Here is a 23,866-nt window from a genome sequence, read left to right as displayed (position 1 = left end):
AATTGTTGCTTTATATTACAGAAAGTAAAAGTGTTCTATACAGAAAGAGGCCATAACATATATACCTCACAAACTTCCTTCTTTATCAGCTTCTGAACTTCAGTAGAACACAGTAAAGGATTATCAGATACTTCATGTTCACCTTGAATAACAAAAGTCTTACCATCCCTTTCAAATTCCACTGTATTATGATGGTAACTACGTTTTAAGGATGGTTCCAATCCCCATAGCCACTCCCTCCCTAGAGCAATATCAGCTCTTTCCATGTTCATAATTTGGAAATCAAGTTTATCTTTATATCCTTGAATCTCAATTTCCAAATTGGATACCATTGTATCCCATATTTTATTGTCTTGGCCTTGTATCATACGAACAACATATTGATGCTCACTCTTTTGTTGGGGAAGTTTCAATTTTTTGACAAGTGCATAATTTATAAAATTATATGTAGCAGAGTCATCAATCATGACTCTGACCTTCTTTTCAGCTATCAATCCATGTACTCTAACTAAATCATGTGGCCCAAAAGTAGGATGCCACATAGAAGTTGACATACAACACTTGTGTTGTACATCCATGTGCAGGACCTCTAAAGATTTGTATCTTTCATGCCCCTTTAATTCTAAGGTCTGCACTACATGGATTTGTTTCTCTTTTCCCTTGCCCTTGTCCTTATCCTTTCCTTTGTCTTCCCCCTTTTTCCTTTGAGGACAATTCCAAGCAGCATGGTTAGGGGATAGGCAGTTGAAACACAGCTTTTCTTTTTTGGCCTTATCAAAGTCATCAGGACTTAACTTTGGCCTCACATATGGTTTCTTTTCAAAAGGTTGTTTTTTACCCTTAAAGAATGGCATTTTTCTTTTAAATTTGCCCACAAATTTTGAGGTTTCCAATTCCTTAGACTTAGGCTCCGTATCAGTGAGACTAGTGAGTGTACCTAGACGCACATTATCTTCATTGATTAATGCAAATTTAATTGCCTCTTACAGCGTCTTAGGTGAACTCCTTTTTACTTCCTTTTTACAGGCTTTATCTAGTCCCCTAATGAATCCTCTTGTCTTTTGAAATTCATCTATTCCTTCCAATTTGAGGATTATCTCACGATATTCCTCCAAATATGTCAGCAGGGGTCTTCCCTTTTGTCTGACATAATCCCAATCTTCCCAATTTCTTTCCATTTCATTTTCAGGAATGAATTCTTTCAAAAAGACGGATTCAAATTGAGCCCAAGTTTCAGGTATTTTATTTGCCTCCTTTAAAGTTCGCCACCACTTATATGCTTTGGGCCCCAAAGTTAAACTAGCCTCCAGTGCTTGGAGATGTGGTGGGGTATTTTTAAGTTTATGTAAATCTTCCCATTTTTAGAGGAAATTAAAGATTGTATCTTTATTTCTATCTTTTTCCTCCCCGTGAAACTGAGGGGTTTTCATATCCTTTAGAACTGGATTATCCCTCAATTTGTGGTGGGGTTCCTTAGGATCTCGCATGGTCACATCTAAATCTTTCGATGAAGATGGGACATGCGAGGTTTCTATCTTATTTTTATCTCTTTCTAACAATAAAGTTAATTGAGATTTTATTTCAGTGAGTGTTTGGGTTAAAAATTCCATTTGAACCCCCTGAGCCTGTACACGAGCAGTAAGATCATCAAATTGTTCTCGTGTAGCAAAAAATTCTTCCCATTGTTCCTCTTGCATTTCCGATTCATGGGGATCTACCATAGGATGGTCCCCAGAACTAGAACCTTCCATTACTCTCTCTTTCCCTTTTTCTGCCATTAATACACTGGAATTGAAAAGCAAAGATACGAAATTTGCATACAAAGTAAAGTACTTCCCTGGTTTTAATGGCAGGCAGTTGTTGCTGGTTTGTAAATAAACCCGAAGAGTAAGGAACAAATTTTATCTTTCGAACAAAGTCGGTCACGCAGAAAATGGAGCTTCTTTGCAGAAACGACTAGTATTCAGCCCCCTTCTTAATGCTCACGCAGGCCATCAATGCACCTTTCCTGAACTTGTTCTCTGCTGAGCTTGTACTTGTGATGCAAGTGCAATCGGGCTGGCGAGAGAAATTTCCAGAGCGTGCAGTCGACTGATCACACATGAACCAGAAAATAGCTTCAGTTTCACGAAACTGAAGGACCAGCCTGCGGAAAGGTGAACAAGGCGTCTGGTCCGTTGATGCGTTTAAAGACGGGCTCCAGCCAGAATTCGGCGCGCGATCCAGCATACAACGTTCGATATAAAAGATAGCTCCCCCGCCATAAAATACGTGGCGTAGTGCAGTTAATCGTCACGTCAAATTTAATATGACGTGTCACCAGGTGCCGGAAACTAATGGCTTAACGGGACCCGTCGAGTGAAACGAATAGCTTAACGGGACCCGTTGTCGTTGACTGAAACGAGTAGCTTAATGGGACCCGTCGACTTTGCCTTCTCGTCGAAGAACTTCACAGATCCACAAGACGACCCGTCGGCTCTGATACCAATGATAGATGACTCTGAAGAAGACCATAAAGCCAGAGAAATCAGTCGGGATGAATGAGCACCAGTGATTCTTTCACCTCCCAGCCTTGCCTAGTTTATTGCTGGCCAGACCATCGTGATCCGATTGCCAGCCGTCAAACCTTGGTGAGTCCTACTATTCTTGGACTCTCTTTAGTTCTAGGCTCCCCTAAACCCCGTTCGGGCGCCCAAGAGCCCGGACGGTCATCCTCGTGCATATTCCCCTTGATTTACCTTAATGTCACATTAAATATCACTTTAATGTCACATTCAATGTTTGTGACCTTAATGTCACATTAAATATCACTTTAATGTCACATTAATGTCACAGTCAATGACTGTGTATTTCAGTCCACCAAACTCTTCAAAACATCATAGACATGTACCACCATACATGGGATCCAATACATGAGCCTAATTGCTTCCAAGTTGTCCCGTCTTCAAGAGCAATATCAAACAATGCATTCACACTTCATGACCATCCAATAAAGTGTCAAAGCATTTGTTTTCTGATCCAAACTTCAGTTTCCAAGAGCATCCAATGCTCATGTCAATCCTCAAACAATTTTGCAGACATATCCAATGTCATACATGTCATCAAGACCAACAAAAAAAACATGTAATCTTCCAGTGTAGATGAATGCTTGTTATAGACTGTGAATGACAGTTTTCAGCCTGTCAAAAACTCACAAATCTGAATTCTTTTGACACCAAACTTCAGTTTATAAGCATGGCATTCAATACGTATGTCTTCTTTGCATGTACAGAAGCTCAGGTGATTGTTTTGGACATGTTTGAAGGCTCCAACCTCATGTTTGACATGCATACATGCTGTATGTACCCTGTATACAGCAGACAGTGAATATTTCCAGACCTGCAAATAGTCCTTTCAGCTCATTGATGAGTCCCTGACCAAGTACTGACATGTCCAAGCTTTCAATAACCTCTCAAAGAGCATAGGCAAGCTCTATATCAGTCCGTGAATGGTGTAAGTGATAGTTTTCAGACATTTATGACAGCAGCAAAACCAAGCACAATCACGCAGGCAGTAGATCTGATGGCAGCAGCATATGTTGATGATGATGATAAAGATGAGCACGTGGATGTGCTCAAGGGTGCTCCCCAAAGCTCCAACAGAAGCCTCAAACACTAACATGAAGCATAGACTCCATCTGACCAAAATGCATACCTTGTTGCACAAACAATGACAGTCAATGGCAGTCAGCCCTCTTCACTTCAAGAACCTGTGTCTTCACTCCCGAATGCTTCACTCCACAGAACCCAGTCATGGGTGCTCTGATACCATGTTCAAATTCAGAGACAGAGAGTTGGAGTATCAGTGTAGAGCAGTGTGCTCTCTCTCACTTCCATTATCCATTCTCACACATTACTAAAGTGAATAGTACAACCTAAGGTCTCAAGGACCATTCACACCAAAGACAGCTAAGTCCTAAAACACCGACTTATTCAATGTCCGCATAGTGTGGTACAGCAGGACATCCTAAGTATCGGGTACAGTCATAACTGAAGACAGATAGATGAGCTTGAAGTCTAACAAAAATGTCCCTACCAAGGGATGCAAGCTCATCCCAAAGCTCCTCTATCCGTTGAATGCGATTCCTCGTTGTAGGGGAATTTGCAATAGAAAGTTTTCATAGCTTCAACTCAAGAGATAATCAATGCGTATTTGGATCTGAAAGAGAGATGCCAATCTCCTCCAAATCTTTGGAGCGGTGCGGATACCTCTAATATGCACAAGCACAAAATCTATACAACTCAAAAAGAGAAAAGAGTGGGCTTTGGCGTTCAACTAATCCCATAAAGCTATAGAATCCATGATCACACCATCATAAGGATCCATAGAAGGTCAGGGTATAGGGATAGTAACAAAATCCCAAACGTCACAATCGTCGAGGAAACGCTCCTACAGCAAGACCAAACAGGGTAGTTTGTTCCATCTAGCTTGTCGAATGCGCGTAGAGAGGGTAGGACTTGCATGATTCAAGCAAGTAAGAAAACTTGCCACCCAACTATAAAAAGGACTGCCTAGCAAGAAAATGATTGTCCCAAGAAACACAGTAATAGGAAGATCTATCCATGCGAATGTATCAAGAAGACCTGCAGCAAAAGAGCCTATGATGGCTGTAAAATGGACCGCCCAGGTCTGAATAGGCCCCGCCTTGGTCTGGGAGTAACCACCTAGTCTGAAATCTTAAGTAATGGCCACCCTCACAAAGAACACAAGGTTGATAACAGCACTGCATAAAAGATAGATGCAAGTGTGTTGCCTGCATAGAACGCACAAGTGATAAAGGCACATATTCCTGCAGCAAATATGCCGCCTAGTCCAGTAGACTCAAAATGTGGCAGACTGACTGTCCCTTCAAAACGCACGCTTGAATGGGCAGTAAACAAGCAGCCCAGCCTAGGAGGTGGAGTCTTGATGTAGAACGCAGCATGTGATGCCAAATGCAACTCGCTATAGGCTGGAAACAAACTGCCTTGCACTGTAGGATGCCAAACACAAGGTCTGCAGCATGTGTGGATGGCACCTAGCTGGATTTGTCGCGGACAGCACACTCCTCTTCGAGATCTCCAACTCCTACACGTGGCTTTGATACCATCTAAGAGTATGCAATTGAAATAAGAAAGTGAACACAAAGAGAGAATGTAAGTGAGAGAAGGAACAATGTGACCACAATGGTTGAAGATACAAGGCTACAACAGTCAGCCCCAACGCGCAGCTCTACACTTCAGTGTGGGCACTAGATGGTAGCAGGGGGATCAGAGAACGAGAAGGGCTAGCTAATCATGAAGGATCAATGATGGATAATAAGAGTGGAAAGGGCAGGTTTCATGAGGACATGAAATTTTATTGCTTTGCTTAGCATTTGATTAAAAGTTAATCAAATATGCTAATGTCACTTGCACATGTGAGGTGCAAGTTAATTATTTCAAAGTGTGGGACCCAAGACCCCAAGATATCAGTTCGTGCCAAAGGAAAAAGTTATAATAAGTTATGCCTAAGAGGTACTACGAGGTACCTAGTGTCAAATTTAGGCCTAGACCAATTTATTGGCCCCACTAATGTCAATGGTGACATTAGAGATTAGGCACTAATTGTTTAATTAATGTCAATCCAAGGGTCAATAACTCCTCATATATACTTGGACAACAAATTAGCCTAGCCAATTTAATTATTGGCCGGTGGAATTTATTTTCTAAGCACAATAATAATTATTAAATTACTTTTCGAAATTAATATTCTAAAAATTAATTTAATAAGCTGGATAATGCTGGAAAATGAAATCAGAAGATTGTCACTTGGCAAAACTTGCCTATGCAAGAGAAAAAAACGTTTTTTAAGGGCTGGTGGAAGTCTACTCTAGCCATTGTGAGAGAGGAGGAGGCTATTACAGAGCAAGGAGAGACTGTTGATGTGATTTGTAACCACCAAGGATCAATCCTACATGTGACAGCAATTTGGAGCCCTCCAAGAGCAGGTAACAATAGCCAAGGTCCTTCCGGAGCAGATGACACCGCAGTAGTGTTTATGCTAGTCCTAAGCTGAGGTGACAGCTTTTGTGGCCGTTTGAGCAGGGCAGCAATAGCTTTTTAACGTTTCTCACAATGAAACTCTGAAATTTCTCTCTACAGCATTCTCTCTCATCTCCCAGCCATCTTCAAGTTACCTCAGCATTTTCCAGCAATTTGAGCCATTAGAGAAAGAGATTTCAATCAATCTCTGTTATAAACCCTACTTATCAACAGAAATTGGGGTTTTTCAGCCACCTCAAGATACATGCTCACAATTAAGGGCCTAAGACTTGAATTCCAACAACTGAAATTGAGGAATTTCAAGGAGATTCAAGAGGGCCAACCAGCCAAGATTAGATTTGGGACTGAATTAGTCTTTCAAGGAGCAGGGTAAAGTCCAATCTTCAAGTAAACTGAGGGGCAAATTGGTTTGGAGGCTTGCTGGTCAATTTTGATAGTAAGAGGCACTTGGATTAGGGGAGGAGATCAGAGAATCCCAATTGTACTGCTTCCATTTGCAATATAAGATAAAGAAATACCAAAAGAGCGCCAATTTCAGGGCCAAAAGGGTGTCCAATGTCCATGATTAAAGTGGTAAGCTGTGCATTTTCACTTTACGTGAATTTTATGCTTGCTGTAATTAGTGTTTAATCATGTTACTTAACACCCTATGTGAGGAGAAAGGTTGGTTTTAGATGGTCGTCTAATTATAGACAAACTTAGGCCATAACTAGTAATAAGTGGCCAAGCCCAAATATGGGCACCCAAGATAGCTGCCCAAAAAAAAATGCACTAATGTGTCCTCTATCTAAAGTGCCTAAATAGACTCACAGGTAGGAGATCACCGCACAAGGCACAGCATGATTGCTAGTACTAACAAACTACTCAATATTGTGTCTCAAAAAAGGCCAATAAAAAAATACTCCACTACTCTAACTATAGCAACAATCCCTCTATGTGCATGAGGATGAGCATGACTCTTAGTGATCACTTTGGGTTTCAACTACTTTGTGATACACAACCACCATCGAAGCATCATCATAAAACCATCCCTAAGAACAAATTGTTCATGCTTCTAGCCATTGCAAAGCTAATCATATACATTTCCAATGTCTAAATTAGTTGTAGGAATCGATTAGGCACGGAGATCGAGGCAAACAGTCGTTACACGCATTGAGAGAGACAGAGAGAGTGCGAGTGAGCAAAGTAGAGAGTAAACACGTTTTTCGGTACAATGACTAGTGTACCACTTTAGGTTTTTTTAGATAGATATATGTATGAAAGTACAATGTGCTAAGGGTGTGTTCACACCCGTGCACATATAAAAGGCATGATGGCCCTTTATTCCCAACAACCTCCCACCTAAAGGCAATGTGCCTTAAGAGGAGAAAAGAATCAGCTAAGTCTAAGTATGTACAAAGCTGAAATAAATATATCTATCCAACTCCCATCATCTGTCGGCAATGAGCAAATTGCTCTGCTCGAAAACCCTTCGTAAGAAGGTCTGCAAGGTTATCATCTATATGCACTTTGACAAGCTCAATGCTCTTGCTATCAAGTACATCTCTAATGAAGTGATACTTCACCTGTATGTGCTTTGTTTTTGCATGAAAGACAGGATTCCGTGCTAGCATGATAGCACTCTGACTATCACAATGGAGAACAAGTAACTTTGAGATGCCAAGTTCTCCCACCAGACGTAAAAGCCATAAAGCCTCCTTGCATGCCTCAGTGGCAGCCACATACTCTGCCTCTGTAGTAGACAATACAACACACTTTTGTAGTCTGGAGATCCAAGAGACTGCTCCTCCTGTGAAAGTAAACGCATACCCAGAAGTGGACTTCCTGCAGTCCGCATGACCAGCATAGTCTGCATCCGTAAAGCCAACAACAGTTGCCTTCTGCTTTCCAAAGCAGATGCACAACTCATTTGTGCCTTTGAGGTATCTCATAATACCTTTCACTGCATCCCAATGCTTCTTGCCAAGGGTTGCCATGTATTTGCTAACCACTCCCACTGCAAAAGCAATGTCACGACACATAGCAACCATAGCATACATCAAACTGCCAACAGCTGAAGCATATGGTATCTTGGCCATTTCAGCCTTCTTATCATCAGATGTAGGGCTGTCCTCTGCACTGAGTTTCACATATGGAGGCAATGGAACCCCAATTGTTTCCCCCCCCCCCCCTCCATATTGAAATGTTGCAAAACTTTGAAGATATACTCCTGCTGAGATAGATAGAGTAAGCCTTTCGATCTATCTCTGAGTATTCGCATGCCAAGAATGTGATTTGCATCACCAAGATCCTTCATGTCAAAGCTGCCATGAAGACTTTGCTTCAATGAATCCAAGGCATGAGTATCCCTACCAGCAATCAGAATGTCATCTACATACAAAACCAAGATAATCAAGCTGCCATCTGCTGCCTTCTTGGTGTACAAGCAGTGATCCACTTGACTTCTATGAATGCCTTGGGAGTGCATGAATGTATTAAACTTATGATACCATTCTCTTGGTGTTTGTTTCAACCCATACAAACTTCTTTTAAGTTTACATACCATTTTTTCCTTCCCTTGTTCAACAAACCCTTCAGGTTGCTGTATATATACGTCTTCATGCAGATCACCGTGTAAAAACGCAATCTTTACATCTATCTGTATGAGCTCCATATCCTTAACTGCAACCAAGCCCAAAATGGTTCTCAATGTAGTCATCTTGACTACAGGAGAGAAAATCTCATCAAAGTCAATTCCATGCTCCTACTTATATCCCTTTGCAACCAATCTTGCTTTGTACTTTGGTGAGGAACCAGAAGTGACCTTCATTTTGTAAACCCATTTGCATGGAAGGATTTTCTGCCCTTTAGGCAACTGCACCAAGTCCCAAGTGCCATTTTTTTCAAGAGATTCCATCTCTGACAGCATGGCTTTATACCATTTTTTCCTGTCCTGTCTGTCCATTGCTTCCTTGAAGCAAGACGGTTCACCACAGTCTGTCAGCATGACATAATCAGCCACATTAATTGCACCAGGACCAAACCTGTCAGGTTGTCTAGTAGCCCTAGACGATCTCCTAACCCAATGGTCATTGTTTGCTGACTGTTCCTGCAAATTTCCATTTTCAGCATGCTGTCCTGGCATTTCAGCCTGCAAATCAACATTAACAGCTTGTTGTCCTGGCTATTCCTGCACATGTAAAGGCTCATTTTCATGGGCAATAGCTGACTGATCATTTCCAGCATCATTTCCTGCATTTACAGGTTCATTTACAGTAGGTATTTGCTGCTGTACAGTGGGCACATTTTGCTATCCAAAAGGTATTTCTTCCCGGAATACAACCCTACGGACCTCCTCAGTCTTTTCGGGTTGTTTGTGCATGCGATCTTCTCGGAAGATAACGTCATTGCTGCGTACTACTTTCCCTTTCTCGGGATCCCACAATTTATACCCCATTTCACCCTCGTCACCATATCCTAGGAAAATGCATTTACAGGACTTTGGCTCAAGTTTGCTGTGTTTTTCTTTACGAATGTGCACAAAAGCCTCACAGCCAAACACTTTCAGATGAGCATATGAAGGTGGCTTGCCCGACCACGCTCCTTGGGGAACTCCCCCCCTGACCACGCTCCTTGGGGAACTTCCCCCCCTCCCCAAAGACCTGTTTGGTGACCGATTGATCAAGTGAACGGCTGTCATAACAGCCTCTGTCCAAAAACCATGGGGTAATGCAGCATGAGACAGCATCGTACGGACCTTATCCCGTATGGTCCGATTCATACGCTCTGCAACTCCATTTTGGGGTGGATTATGAGGGGCAATGAGCTCTCTCTTTATCCCTTTGCTATCACAAAATGCCTGAAAGGCTTTGGACACATATTCCCCACCATTGTCAAAGCAAAGACACTGAAGTGTCTTATCTGTCTGATTTTCAGTCAATGCCAAGAATATTTTAAACTTGTCAAGCACTTCATCCTTACTACGAATAGGATAAACCCATACTTTCCGTGTAGCATCATCGACAAAGGTGACAAAATATTTCTTTCCACCTAAAGATAATCCTGGCATTTGATATACATCCGAATGTACTAACTCTAGAGGAGAAGATTTCAAAGAAAGACTTTTTGTGACAAGTCTATGCATGTTTGCCATAAATACAATGATCACGGTGCTCAAAATCAGCATAACGAAGACAAGGCAAGTAACCCAAACGAGAAAGCACTTTCATTCCTGTTTGACTCATGTGTCCCAACCGGCCATGCCACAAAGAAACGCCTGGCTGCTCGGTCACGGCTACAACATGGTCACACACACTAGATACATGAAGTGGATACAAAGTATCACTCTTGCAACCTTTGGCAAGAACCCTAGATCCCTTACAGATCTTCCATTTTCCATCACCAAAGGTGGTATGAAAACCATCATCATCTAGCTACCCTGTGTTGATCAAGCTCTTCTTGAGCTGAGGTACATGCCGTACATGCTGAAGTGTAACGACAGAGCCATGCTGAAACTGTAACTGCTTTCAGCCCAAATGTGACCAAAAAACTAGTAAATGCAGGTCCAACCTGTCACCCAAGTGACCAAGGTACAAACAAGTATCAATCAACAATAAATGACCACGCAGAAGTACAGATTTCAGATCTGTAATTAAGTTTTCAAAAGCACCAAACCAAGTGCTGCAGCATTATCCAACTGATTACAGCTGTTCCAAAAGGGCATGTGCATCACATTACATGAGAAATCCCAAAATTTCAGCTGCAATTTCTGTTGTACATGTACCCACAGGCATAAAATTCGACATGAATGGTCAAAAGCCCCAAAATTTTGTGCTCAAAGCGTCAAACACACATCTGCATTTCCTCTGTCATGCATAGGACTGTCCAATTTTGCCAAAATATAGCAATTTCAGCAAAACCCCAAATTTTACCAGGTGTTGATGTCCAAATTGTGCGGAATTCAACCTACATGTACATAAAATGACCAAATGCTGCACAAATTTTGCCCAAACTGCAAAAGCCCCAAATTGCACGGGGTCCAATATGCCTCAATGTCAAGAAATTGGGTAAATTTCAGCCCAATTTGTGCATGTACATTAAAAGCCCCAAATGTCGAAGGCAAGATTTCACAAATTCCTACAATTTCTGAGACAAATTTGCTTGTCCTACATCACATTCTCCAAATCTGGGAAAAGCCCCAAATTTTGTGGGTCAAATGTTGAGAAATTTCACTCAAATGAGCAAAATTTCAACAATTTTGGCGAAATCCCCAAATCAAATCCGCACAATGTCTACAATTCCAACGCAGATGCCTCGATGTTTCACAAACAATGCTCAATCTGGCGAAGCCCCAACTTTTAGGGCCAAAATTGCATAAATTCGACCTTTCGTGCTTGTGCGCGCAAACCCCCCCGTTAAGCCAAGGAAAAAAAAAATTCAAGAAGATTTTGAAAATTGTGGCCCCGTTGACCTATGGGGCGGGTCGCATGACTTGCCCGCGTCACAGCGCCTGCCTGACCGCCATCCCGTGACGCCTCGTCGCTGGCGTGGCTGTTTGGTGCCCGCGTGCCCTCTCACCTGGCCGTTGTTCCCTGTCGCCTGTCGCGCAGCTCGACTAGTCACGCAACAGCAACCTCCTCACTCATCAACGCTATAGCCCGTCGCACGCTTGGTCCACGCCTGCTGCAGTCGACTGTCACTACCTGCACCTTACACCTGTGACTCTGATGCTCGCCTTTGAGCTCTCGTCACCACGCTGGTCTTCTGCCTCAGCCTGACGACCGTCTGCAGCACCTTACGCTCTGATACCAGTTTGTAGGAATCGATTAGGCACGGAGATCGAGACAGATAGTCATTACGCGCAGTGAGAGAGACAGAGAGAGTGCGAGTGAGCAAAGTAGAGAGTGAACACGTTTTTTGGTACAATGACGAGTGTACCACTTTAGGTTTTTTTAGATAGATATATGTATGAAAGTACAATGTGCTAAGGGTGTGTTCACACCCGTGCACATATAAAAGGCACGATGGCCCTTTATTCCCAACAATTAGCAACACACTAAACTTTCATGGCATCGAATTCAGCGTGCTATACCATAGTAATAACCGAAATCTAAGGCTTACGAGACATGCATCACCCACCATATTCTTTTTCCCATCTATGTGCACAATCTAAAAGTGAAACATAGATAAAAAGTTGATCCAACTCATGTGCTTCTCAAACAACTTAGTCAGAGTTGAGAAATAGCGCAATGTCTGATAGTCAATCTGCATTATAAAATCAGCCCCTAAAAGATAGTATTTCCATTCCAAAAGTGCATAAATTACAGCAAGTAATTATTTCTCATAAACCTGATAACTCCTTTCTACATCATGGAGAACACGACTCTCATATGCCACAACTCCGCCATCTTGCATTGAAACAGCCCCTATGTTGTTCCCACGTATATCACACTAAACAACAAATAACTTCTTTAGATCCGGCAATATAAGCACAAGATTTGAAGTCATCTTTTCTTTTAACTTTTCAAATGCTAATATTTCCACTGCTGTCCACTTAAAAGGCACACCCTTCTTCTGCAAAGCATACAATGGAGATGAAATTTCAGCAAAATAGTGCACATACTTCTTGTAATAGGAGCATAGACCCAAAAAGTTGTTGATCTCATGTACATTCCACAAAAGTTGCCATGAACGTATTGCCTCAACCATTACAAGGTCCATATAATACTATCAGCTGACACTATTAAGCCCCAAAAAGTGGATCCAATGGAAGAAAAATTCAGTCTTCTTGTCATTAACGACTAGCCTATGCTTACACGACTTATTAAACACAATGTCCAAATGCTTTCTCTACTCTACCTCATTCTTTGACTAGACAATCATATCATCAAAAAAGTTGCCCACATATCCCCTATGTGGCCTATAGGTGCAATCCATCATCCAATTGAAAGCAACAAGAGCATTCATTAGTCCAAAAGGCATGACAAGAAACTCATACAACCCAAAAGATATCCTCAAAGTTGTCTTAGATACAACCTCCAACCTCGTGCAAATCTAATTATACCTACTTTTCAAATCTATAGGACTGAATATGGCTGCCCCCTGCAATTTATCCATAACATTATCAATCCGAGGGATCAGAAATTGGTTCTTTATCATGATTTTATTCAAAGCACCATACCCAATGCACATATGACATCAACCATCCTTTTTTTACACCAAAAGCACTAGAGAACAAAAGGAGGATGAGCTGGGCTAAATCAGTCCCTTTTTCAACAACTCATTCACCTGACTCATTAGCTCCTCCTATTGGGCTGCACTTACCTTATTGGGTGGCTTATTAGGTGGACTAATTCTCGGATAAGATCTATGCCATGATCTTCTAGCCTTTCAAGCAATAGTTATCCCAGAAGTGACTAAGAGAAGCAACTAGCGTACATTTTCATAAATGAAATGTAATCCTTTTCTAACCCGCCAATGTTCCAAACATTTCCATCATCAACCTTATCCTTTGTAAAGCCAACTACACTAAAAGGTGATTTTTCATTACTTTGGAAATGGCAACAACAGATACAAAAGAGACAAATTTCCCTTCCAACTTTATATCCAGATTATGGGTCTTGTCCTTATGTTGAATAATCTACAAAGATTGTTCTATCAACGCCTCCGATTTGTACACGTTCTGACCTTTGAGTTTTCCTCCTGGTCCATGACCAACGGAACCAACTCCTCCCACTTAAGGGATTTGTCATCCTGAAGCAATCAAGGCAGAATAGAAAGCACTAAATTGGAAAGTTAAGTACAAAAGAAGAGTTATCGCCATGTTTTTCGAGATAATCAACTTCCCTACCTTCTGGACCTGCATCTGCCAGGGTTGATACGATACAATACGGTACGAAAAATACGGTACTAATTGGTACCTCCTAATTTTATAAGATACGGTACGATATTAGTATGAAAAAAAAACTTGGTTATTTTGGATAATAGATAATAGAACGAATGTTCAAAGCTAAAATAGCAATGTCACTTGAGTTAATAGGATGAATACATGAGGGTAACAAGGTAAAACCTCATGCACAACATGCGTAACGCACTACTAGAAGATAGATGGGAGTGTACATGTAATACATCATACAACAAAGCAAAGTGTGGGATGGATGGACAAAGAGGCTTTTCATTCTTTTGTGTGTGTGTGTGTAAGAGAGAGAGGCTTAGCAGTTTGGGCGAAGAGAGTGAAAGAGAGAGAGAGAGAGAGAGAAGGGGGGCGAAGGGGATGCTCTTGGAATTGCATACTCAACTTGGAAGTTGGGAGAGAGAGAGAGTGTGTGTGTGAGAGAGACTTGAAATTGTGATAATAAACATAAGGCTTAGGAGTTAAAAGATATTATGTGGTCTAGTCTTCATAGACCAAAAATAGCCTATTTTTTTGTACGAATTGGTATCGATATATATTATACAGTACGGTACAGTACGAACGGTACAAAACGAACTAGTCTGTACATAGTATGAATGCAACTATGGCATCTGCAATTGCCAGCTTATTAGTATACTCTTGTATGGAAGGCTTATTAGTATACTCTTGTATGGAAGAGAACTTCAACGGGTTCAATGCCCCTATCTCTACCTCCAAAGACACCCGTTTCATCACAATCATCCGATTGTACAACTAGTCTAATTCTCACCATATCTCCCGAGCAACAGTCAAATATTTCAAGTGAGCTATAATGGTTGGAGCGCACATGCGAGAGAGAGAGAGAGAGAGAGAGAGATAGAGAGAGAGAGGAGTAGATGCGGGCATTCAGTATATCCCAATGTGCTTGTACCTTGAGCAGCCCAGCTTTCTCACGAGCAAAAAGCTTGGAGGTATCACGAGCTATAAGACGGACAATAGCCTTGGTCAAGAGCTCTACCAAATCATAGGACTCCAAGATGGCAAGCATCATTACCTACCAAATGTAGTAATTCTCCCCATCCAGCTTCTAATCAAAAGGAAGAGCCGGTAACACAAGGACCTTACACTCCATAATAGCCTAAACCTCCACATCGATCTCAGAAGACATTGTCACCTAAGTAACCTATATAAAAACAAGGGCAGCCCCCTCTAACTCCGCAAACAATGCCAACTAGGGTTTCCTCTACTCATCTCAAACGTATTTCAACCGCTAGAGGTGATGAAAACTCAAAATTTGCTCCAACACGCTAAAAATGCAGCCTTTTCTCCTTCACAAATAGCAAAAACCTGCCAAAAAACAGCAACTTCACTCCTTTCCCACATTGCATCTATTCACCTCAGCCTTTTAATGTTAAAAATGTAAACGTTTGTCACACTAAAATCTCTTGTCTAGGTCTGCCCGCGATCAATCAGCCTTTCAACGTTGCTCTGATGCCATGTCAAAGTGCAGCAAATATAAAAGCGTATGATCCAACTAAAAGAAAATGAATACAAGGCAGAGAAGAGGGAAAGAGACAATAGAACATAGAAATCTATAGTAGATAAATGATGTATTGAAGAAGGCAAATGTATACACGGACAATTGAAGTATCTTGCAAGCAGATCCCTCTCTCCACCTAAAATGACAAGTGAGGAATAACCACGGCAGGCTGCCTATAAAACATCAAGAATAAAAGCAATAAAATAATCAGATCGGATAGCAAAAAATTGACCAACTACTGTACAAGTACAATTACTCAATAAAATGTTGCACAATAAATGCGAGCTGCCACATGGCACCCTACATGGCCTGTCTAGCATGCTCGACTGTCTGAAAATGCTAGTAATTGCCTGTAGACTGCATAGAATTGTCTGATCTGATAAATAGGAAATGTGTAACTATGCCCAAGAGTCCTAACTGTACAACAATAACTTGCCAATGCCTGTCCAAGGACTGAATAAATCTCTAACATCCACAATAGTCCCACCAGCTAGAATGACTCTCTCCCAGTCTCCAATAGTCTTTTCACCGCTTGCGTGGGCAAGTTTTGCCAAGTGGCAATCTTCTAATCCCTTTTTCCAGCTTATTAAATTAATTTTTAGAATATTAATTTTAAAAATTAATCTAATAATTATTTAGTACTCACAAAATTAATTTCGCCTGATAATAATTAAATTGACAAAGCCAATTTGTCTCCCAAGTATCCCTGAGCAATTATTGACCCTTAGACTGGCATTAATTAATCAATTAATACCTAGTCTCTAATGTCACCACTGACATTAGTGGCTAATAAATTGGTCTAGGCCCAAATCTGACACATCGGGTGCCACCTAATACCTATTAGGCATAACTTATTACAACGTTTGTGCACCAACTGATATCTCGGGGTGCTAGGTCCCAAACTGTGAAATAATTAACTTGCACCTCACATGTGCAAGTCACATTTGCACATTTGAATAAAAGCAAGCAAAACAATAAAAGTTTACGTCCTCGTGATAAAATGAGCAAAACCCTAATCCTCTATAGAGATTAATAAACTGATAGCTGAATAGTGAAATTTTGACATTAGAATGTAATATTTAACTAGAAGGAAGGTAGTATACAAGGAAAGCAAGAGAAGCACACAAACAATGTAAAAATGCAGCTTTCTCCACGCACATTCTCTTTGTTCATCGCTCACACATTCGTGGTTCGTCCCTTGTGTTTCTTGCTTCTCCTTTTGTTGTTTCACATAGGTATGTAAGACATGGGCAAGTCCATCAGTTCCTAAGGTTCTGTGAATTAGCAACCATTCAGTTGGAGTGTAATGTTATACGCACATTCAATTGATAATGATTTGATTGAGGTGTATGCTTACATGCACATTTAACACACACGAGGCTATATAAAGGGAATCATAATCTGTGCACGCCTCTGCTGTCAGGCCCAATCTGGTGCTGATTGTACCACACTTCATGCTAGCAAAGCTGTCCTTCATGCTGGCAATGATGTCCATGTTGTCAGTGCTGTTCTACAGTCTGATGATGCTGTTTTAGGGCTGGCGAAAACAATCTCTGAAGTCTAATGCAGAGTGAAGGCTGTTCTGATGTGGACAACGCTGTCCCAGGCTGGGCAACGCAGTTTTGGAGCTGCCTCAGGAATTCTGAAGCTGTGACAGGCTTTCCTACATGGTTTTGTGATTTCTTGTCATGTCCAGGTCCTGGGAGAAATATTATAGATTTTGTTAGAGAGATTATCTAACAAGATCCTATGTGAGGCTTGAGCCAAATTGGTCTTCTTGTGCCTCTGTGAAGTCATAGCCAGGGCTGAGTTTGAAAATCCAGTGATCACAGCTTCTGAACAGTTGTACCAGCAGTTCAGTAATATGACAGAATTACCACAAGAGGCACCACGCGCTGGGGCCATCTTGTCTGGGTGCACGAGCATTCTAGATCCACCATTTGAATTGTTTTTCCGTTGCTGAATTTGTATTTAAGACTAAGTGCCTGCAAGTTAAAGTTCACTGCCATCGGTTCACCAAAAGTGCAGCATCTCAATGCATAAAGACATCCAACTTTTTCCCAACTTGGGCAATGATACTAGCAGATTATCCCCTGGACAGAAAAAAGATCCCAAAGTCTTCAGAACTTGACAAATCCAAAAATTTGCTCATTTATTAGACTCCCTGATAGAGTCTTAAGGGCTAACAATTTTGATCCATTTCCCAAGCCTTAGGTAGGAGTAGCTTTTAGTTTGAACACATTTAGCTAGGTAGCCAAGCATGCAGTAAAAACAGTTGACAACTCTTACTTTGCAGATAGCCCCTAAGTCCCAGATGGGTTTTTCAGGAGTCGCCCAATTCTTCAACAACCTAAGACCCCATATAAGGATTGTATTCTATCCCCTCAACATACACTCTTTGCTTCAGTTTTCATTTTTCATTGAGACATATTGGGAAAAATGTATCATCACAAGTTTGTCTTGGGAAGCTTATAATCACAAGTTCACTATGGGAGAAAGATCACCCAGCAGGTTCCGCATCTAAAAGCAGTTAAAGAGCTAAGAACAACACATAACCAGAACTTAAAAGTGCTCCCTCTACGCTAGATCTAAGACTAAGATCGATATCCAAATGCTACAAATGCAAACGCATCAATTGATATACCTGCTCTAGAAAGAGCAGGGTTAAAGACAAGCACAGATGCTTCTTTAATAATTGTTCTGAGGACGAGGTGCAAAGGCTGAACTTATGTATTCTTCTTGATTGAGGTGGAGCAGATTGAGATGGGGGAGAGCTGAGGAGCAAGGTGGAAGAACATTGAAAATATGTTGAAGAAAATTTTTAGAAATTGAAGAAGCATAAGTTGCACATTGATGGAAAGAGGAGCAAATTCTTCCCTTGCAAAAACTATTACTGGGGATTCAGGGAGACATTGACTTCAAGGACCCTAATGGCGTGAACTACTGGTGTACATGATGTTTGTAGCTTTCTCATTTCACATTTAGCACCATATTATATGGATGGAGAAAAAGCTAAGGCTCTTCTTGAAAAATAGTAGGGCCATCTTGTCTGGGTGTGTCAAACCTGTATTAAACCTTTAACTATGCAACGTTGCCAGCAGAAATACACAACATTGGAGCATATCAAAGCTGCATATTTTACTTAGTTACCAGATTACACAATAATTTGCAATTAAAAACGTCACTCGCTTGCCATGAGTCACCTCCCAAACATAGTACCCTCCTAACAATTGGACTAAATAGCCTAACCCCATCTTTTGATGTCCTGATCCTAGATATACAAATGCCAAAACAAAAGACAAAACTCAAACTCCACGCTTGTATCAAATACGTCAATTGTTAATATTATAACTTTTAGACATGTATTTTGGTCCTTGAATTGTATGGTTTGCGCTTCAATTGCAAAGTTCCCATAGATCTATTCAACTCATCAATCGTCATGATTGTAAGTTCTAAATTTTCTCACTGTCCTTAAAGACACTGTCCTTTAACTATATACTTTCATTAAAATATCATACGGTAATTTTTCAAGCCTACTTTCTCACCACCAAATCTTCTAAAACTGTGCAGCATGCTTTTGAAATGCAATAATGCAAGCTCTGCTTGCAAGAAAACCTGCCTCAGATCTCATCAAACTGTCTGCGTAACTTTTAGATACATACTTTGGTCCTTGAATTGTATGGTTTGTGCTTCAATTGCAAAGCTCCCATAGATTTATTCAACTCATCAATCATCATGATTGCAAGTTCTAGACCTTCTCACTGTCCTTAAAGACATTGTCCTTTAACTATATACTTTCATTAAAATATCATACAGTAATTTTTCAAGTCTACTTTATTCTCATCTCCAAATCTCCTAAAACTGTGTGGCATGCTTTCCAAATGCAATAAAACCTGCCTTGGATCTCATCAAACTGTCTGCATCTCTTGTCCTAAAGATAAAAAAGCCACTCTCAACTCAATCTATAAAGGACAAAAACAAAAACAGCAACAACATTTTTCCAAAAAGGGATAGGGAGAGGAGGAGATTGTTCCACCTGTACCCTAAATACTTAGAAATGTGCCAGCATCTCAACACAAAGGAATTAACTCAAAACATGTTACATAGGCGCTATACAGGAGGTCCAAAAAATCACATGCTTGTGCAAGTCGTGTGCTGCAAATAATCTTCTTTTCTTAGAAAAGCAACATATAGCGATGCCATCTACCTTCAAGAAGTTTATCTCCAAGGTGTTACTATTAGAATCTTCTTTCCTCGGCAAAAGAAAGTGCTTCGTCCAATCTCAATTAAGTTGAGTTCCACTACTCAGGGCTTCTTTATTCAAGGGGTTGTCTTTATGCCACAACTTTCACCCAGTAGCTTCATTAGCACCATTTCAGCCCCCATAGGAACAAGTGAAGTAGCAGACAAACCTGACAAAAGACTCCTGGGGACATATTTGAAACTACTCCATTCTCACCACACAATCCAACTGGCTGAAATGCTGTCATTACTGCAGGCCGAGTCTGCAAAGTAAAACTACATTTCACACAAAAATCCAACGCAGAAGACTTAAATATCATCCTGAGAATGTTACCTGAAACAATCTTAAAGACAACACTACACCTTTCCAGTTGCAATGATAACCTTGACCCCACGTGCAATCGCTGCTTTTAAGGCATCTGCTGTTTTTTGTGTAACCTGGCTTTTGCTATTAAGTACAGTACCTGTAATTATACAATAACAAGGTATGTAACACCTCCTATTGCAGTCCCTTGCTACCTACAACTTTTAAAACTACTGAATTGTTTGGACATACCATCCATGTCACAAAATAGCACCCGAAAAGGGGACCTGCCTTTTCGCACCACCTTGGATTTAGCAGCAAGCTCATTCAAGCCTGCATAGAAGCCTTCATATCAGTGAATTATTAAGATTCAGAACTCTATTGCATACAATGTATATGAAATGTTTGTAATGACATCAAATTACACACAAGATATGGGATGCTCTCTAGTTTCCTCCTCTATCAAAAGGTATTCCTCTACTAATACATCACAAAATCAAGTGTCAGTTGAAAAAAAAACTAATATGAAATGGTGTATTGGGTGCTCAAGATACAAGAACATTGCCCTTTCTAATAAGTTGAAACCAACCTTCCTTCTCGGATAGGGTGGCGCCCTTTCAGTATTTCTTTAACTTTATTGACTACTGGGTTGGGTACAAGCTAAGATTCCACAATCTCCTTGGCTCATCCAAAAGCCCCTTGCTGACGCAATCAACACACAAATTGGATAAACTGCCTGCAGCCTGGGAGCACTAGAATGTTGTCGCCATCTAGCTGATGATGTCTCCAGCCCCTGCTATGGCCTCTGACTATTGATAGCTTCAAATGGCTGTCAACTACTATAATCTGTTGTTTTTTGCTCAAAAATTTGACCAACCGCCTTCTCTCTCTCCTCCAACTAAAAACTAATATGAACGGCTAAGACCAAGCCCCAAAAATGTTTCCTCAATTTGCATGGGTATTTTTGCCAAGTGGCAGCCTTCTAAACCCAATTTTCAACATTATCCAATCATTAAATTAATTTTCAAAATTAAATTATTCTAAAAGTTAATTTCAATCCTTCCGACCCTGACCAAAATTAAATGTGCACATCCATAATTAAATTGCCTTCGCCATTTGCAACCTCGAGTGATACCCAAGCTCTATTGACCTTTAGACTAGCATTATTTAATTAATTAATGCTAGTCCCTAATGTCATCACTGACACTTATTGGCCAAACAAGTGGGCTAGAGTCAAAACTGACACTGACTGACCACTAAAGCCTAGCTAGCGTAACTTGTCACAACTTTTGCCTTTGACACCCACTACATCATCGAGGTCCTTGGCTTGTTACCATGAAATAACTCCCATGTGCAATATATGTGCTTAACAACCTTGCACATTTGATTAGTAACCTAATAAATGTTATCAACAAGATTAAAGCATCTCAAAAGTTCGCATCCCTGTGACAAACCTCCCCCTTGAAATCCCCAAAAACATCCTCAATTACACTGCATTGTGCCAAAAAAAAGCATACTACACTAGAATTTTCATAAGGCATCACAGTCACAAAATTGGCCACTATTGTCTAACCATGTCATATCCCCAAAACTTGCATAAAATTTCTAGCTAGCATAAAGATCAAATAAAATTCGAAACATTCCAAAACTATTCCTATAAACATTGGATGCATCCATAACTCATGTTTCTCAACTATTCTAACTTTGCAACCATAGTAATGCATATTCTCGGCATAAACCATGGTTGAAATTGTCAATAGCATTCACTAACATGCTGCTGCCCATGGAACCAATTGTAAACCATTGAAAACTGAGCATAATCTAGCCATAAACTGATCACTTGCTAATCTTAGAAATGATCACAAACTGCTGCAAATGTGACCCCAAACTGATCACAAATTGATTGCAAAAATTGATCAGTAATAACTTATGCAAAACTAATTCCAAAGGTAATCGATCATAAATGGTTCTCAAACTGATCAAAAACTAGGCTAAAACTTATCAAAATTTTGTCTCAAAACTAAGACAAAAACTTATGCCAAACTAATCATAAACTAATACAAAAATACAGTTTCACTATCTGGGTGAAACTCATGCTCATCTGCATACTTTGCATAGTGACTAGTACACTGAGTAGAGACCCCTTGACAGACATATTGTCAGCAAAGTGTCTTGGATTCATGCTGAATACATGGGAGAACCCACTACATACAAGAGTTGTCCACAATTGGTGGAGTGGAAGTGCTAGCTCTACCTTGAGCATCAGGCAATGCTCCCAAACCCTGCTCTACTGAGTCTCACTGAGCCTGAACCAAAGTCAGCTCTAACTAAAAGGCATCTAGATAAAGCTACAACAACTAAGGCAATACTCCCAACCCCTGCTCTGCTGAATCTCACTGAGCCCGAACCAAAGTTGGCTCTAACTAAAAGGCATCTAGATAAAGCTACAACAACTAAGGATGGTCTGCCAAGTCATCCTCTTCCATCCACTTTGCATCCATTGGTGAATAGTTCTTAAACTTCACTACATATCTCCTCAAAACTTTACCCCTAATCTTTATTTCCTTATATGCCAAAATCTGCTGGAGTACCAAGATCTCATACAACTCATCCCCCTCAAGCTGAATTTTTGCAAATACATCCTCTAGCACATCACCATGAAAAGGCCTCAACAAACGGACATGAAAGGCATTGTGTATCCGCCAATGTGGTGGTAATTTCAAACTATATGCCACACCGTTGATCTTTTTTATCACCTAAAAGGGCAATAGTATCTCATACTTAACTACGGATACAATCTCTCTCTTCCTTTCATCTTTTTCAGCCTTGCCTTTTCAAAACACAGCAATACATAATCGCTCTCTACAAACTACAAAGCACTGCCTTCTTTTAATTTTCCTATGATCTCTAAAGTGCATAATTTATCTTTGTATAGGCTGCATCCAAGTTTTCCATATAATGATCGGTCTCAAAGATCTTATCCTTGGTCTACTAGATAGGTGGTATCTTCTTGCCACCCTTAACCACCTCAAATGGAGCTTTGGCAATGGAACTATGCACCATGTTGTTGTAAGCAAACTCCACCAATGGCAAATACTGCTCCCACTGTGTATTGTGGTTTGAAACACAGCGCCTCAAAAAATCCAACATTGTGGAATTTGCCTCCTCAAACTGACTATCTGTTTGTGGATGAAAGGATGATGAGAATTTGAGCATGGTACCCATATTCTCAAATAAACCCTTCCAAAATAAATTGGTCATCCAAGAGTCACTGATGATCGACTCTAGCATACCATGATACTTAAAGATATGCTACAAAAATAATTGTGTCATATTATCAACCTTTATTTTCTTCCTCACCGAAATGAAATGGGCATGTTTGCTAAACTTGCAAATGATAGCCCATATCCCATCATTCTCAGTAGATGTTCTAGGAAGCTCAAAAATAAAATCCATAGCAATGCTTTGTCAAGGCCTGTTTGAAATAGGCAAGGGCTACAACAAGCCTGGCATCTTTTACCTATTATGCTTAACCTTCTCGTATAAAATGCATGTCCTAACAAACTGCTCTATATCATGCCTCTAAGCCAATTAAAAAAATGCTCCACTCCCTTGACTGTCACATCAATACCTCTGTGTCCTGCATGCAAAGGAGCACGACTTTCATAACTCGAGGCCTCAACTGCTTTGTGATACACACTAGTCCATGCATCATCAGGAATCCATCTATAAGCACAAAGTGCTCATGCCTCTAGCCATTGCAAAGATGATTATAAACATTAGCAAAATTTGAATCAACAGCATATTGCTCTTTTATGGCATCCAACTCAGTGTGATAAACCATGCTG

General features: G+C 40.6%; 1 protein-coding gene across 1 annotated transcript in view; it reads right to left on the bottom strand.

The window, feature by feature from the left end:
- The window catches only part of LOC148035471 (endoribonuclease YBEY, chloroplastic-like), a 124,783-nt gene that overhangs the window by 55,702 nt on the left and 45,215 nt on the right, over nt 1-23,866 (bottom strand). The window contains exons 6-8 of the mRNA XM_087677425.1: nt 20,271-20,351; nt 20,078-20,178; nt 19,885-19,977 (exon numbers count right to left, since the gene is read on the bottom strand). Coding sequence (XP_087533551.1) covers nt 19,885-19,977; nt 20,078-20,178; nt 20,271-20,351 — 275 coding nt within the window. The remainder of the gene's footprint in view (nt 1-19,884; nt 19,978-20,077; nt 20,179-20,270; nt 20,352-23,866) is intronic.

Source organism: Lygodium microphyllum, chromosome 5 (assembly GCF_053477565.2).
Source record: "Lygodium microphyllum isolate KBCC chromosome 5, Lygodium_microphyllum_v1.1.10, whole genome shotgun sequence".
Classification (NCBI taxonomy): Eukaryota; Viridiplantae; Streptophyta; class Polypodiopsida; order Schizaeales; family Lygodiaceae; genus Lygodium; species Lygodium microphyllum.
Note: the sequence above shows the minus strand (reverse complement) of the source record. Positions and strands in the feature narration are given on the sequence as shown.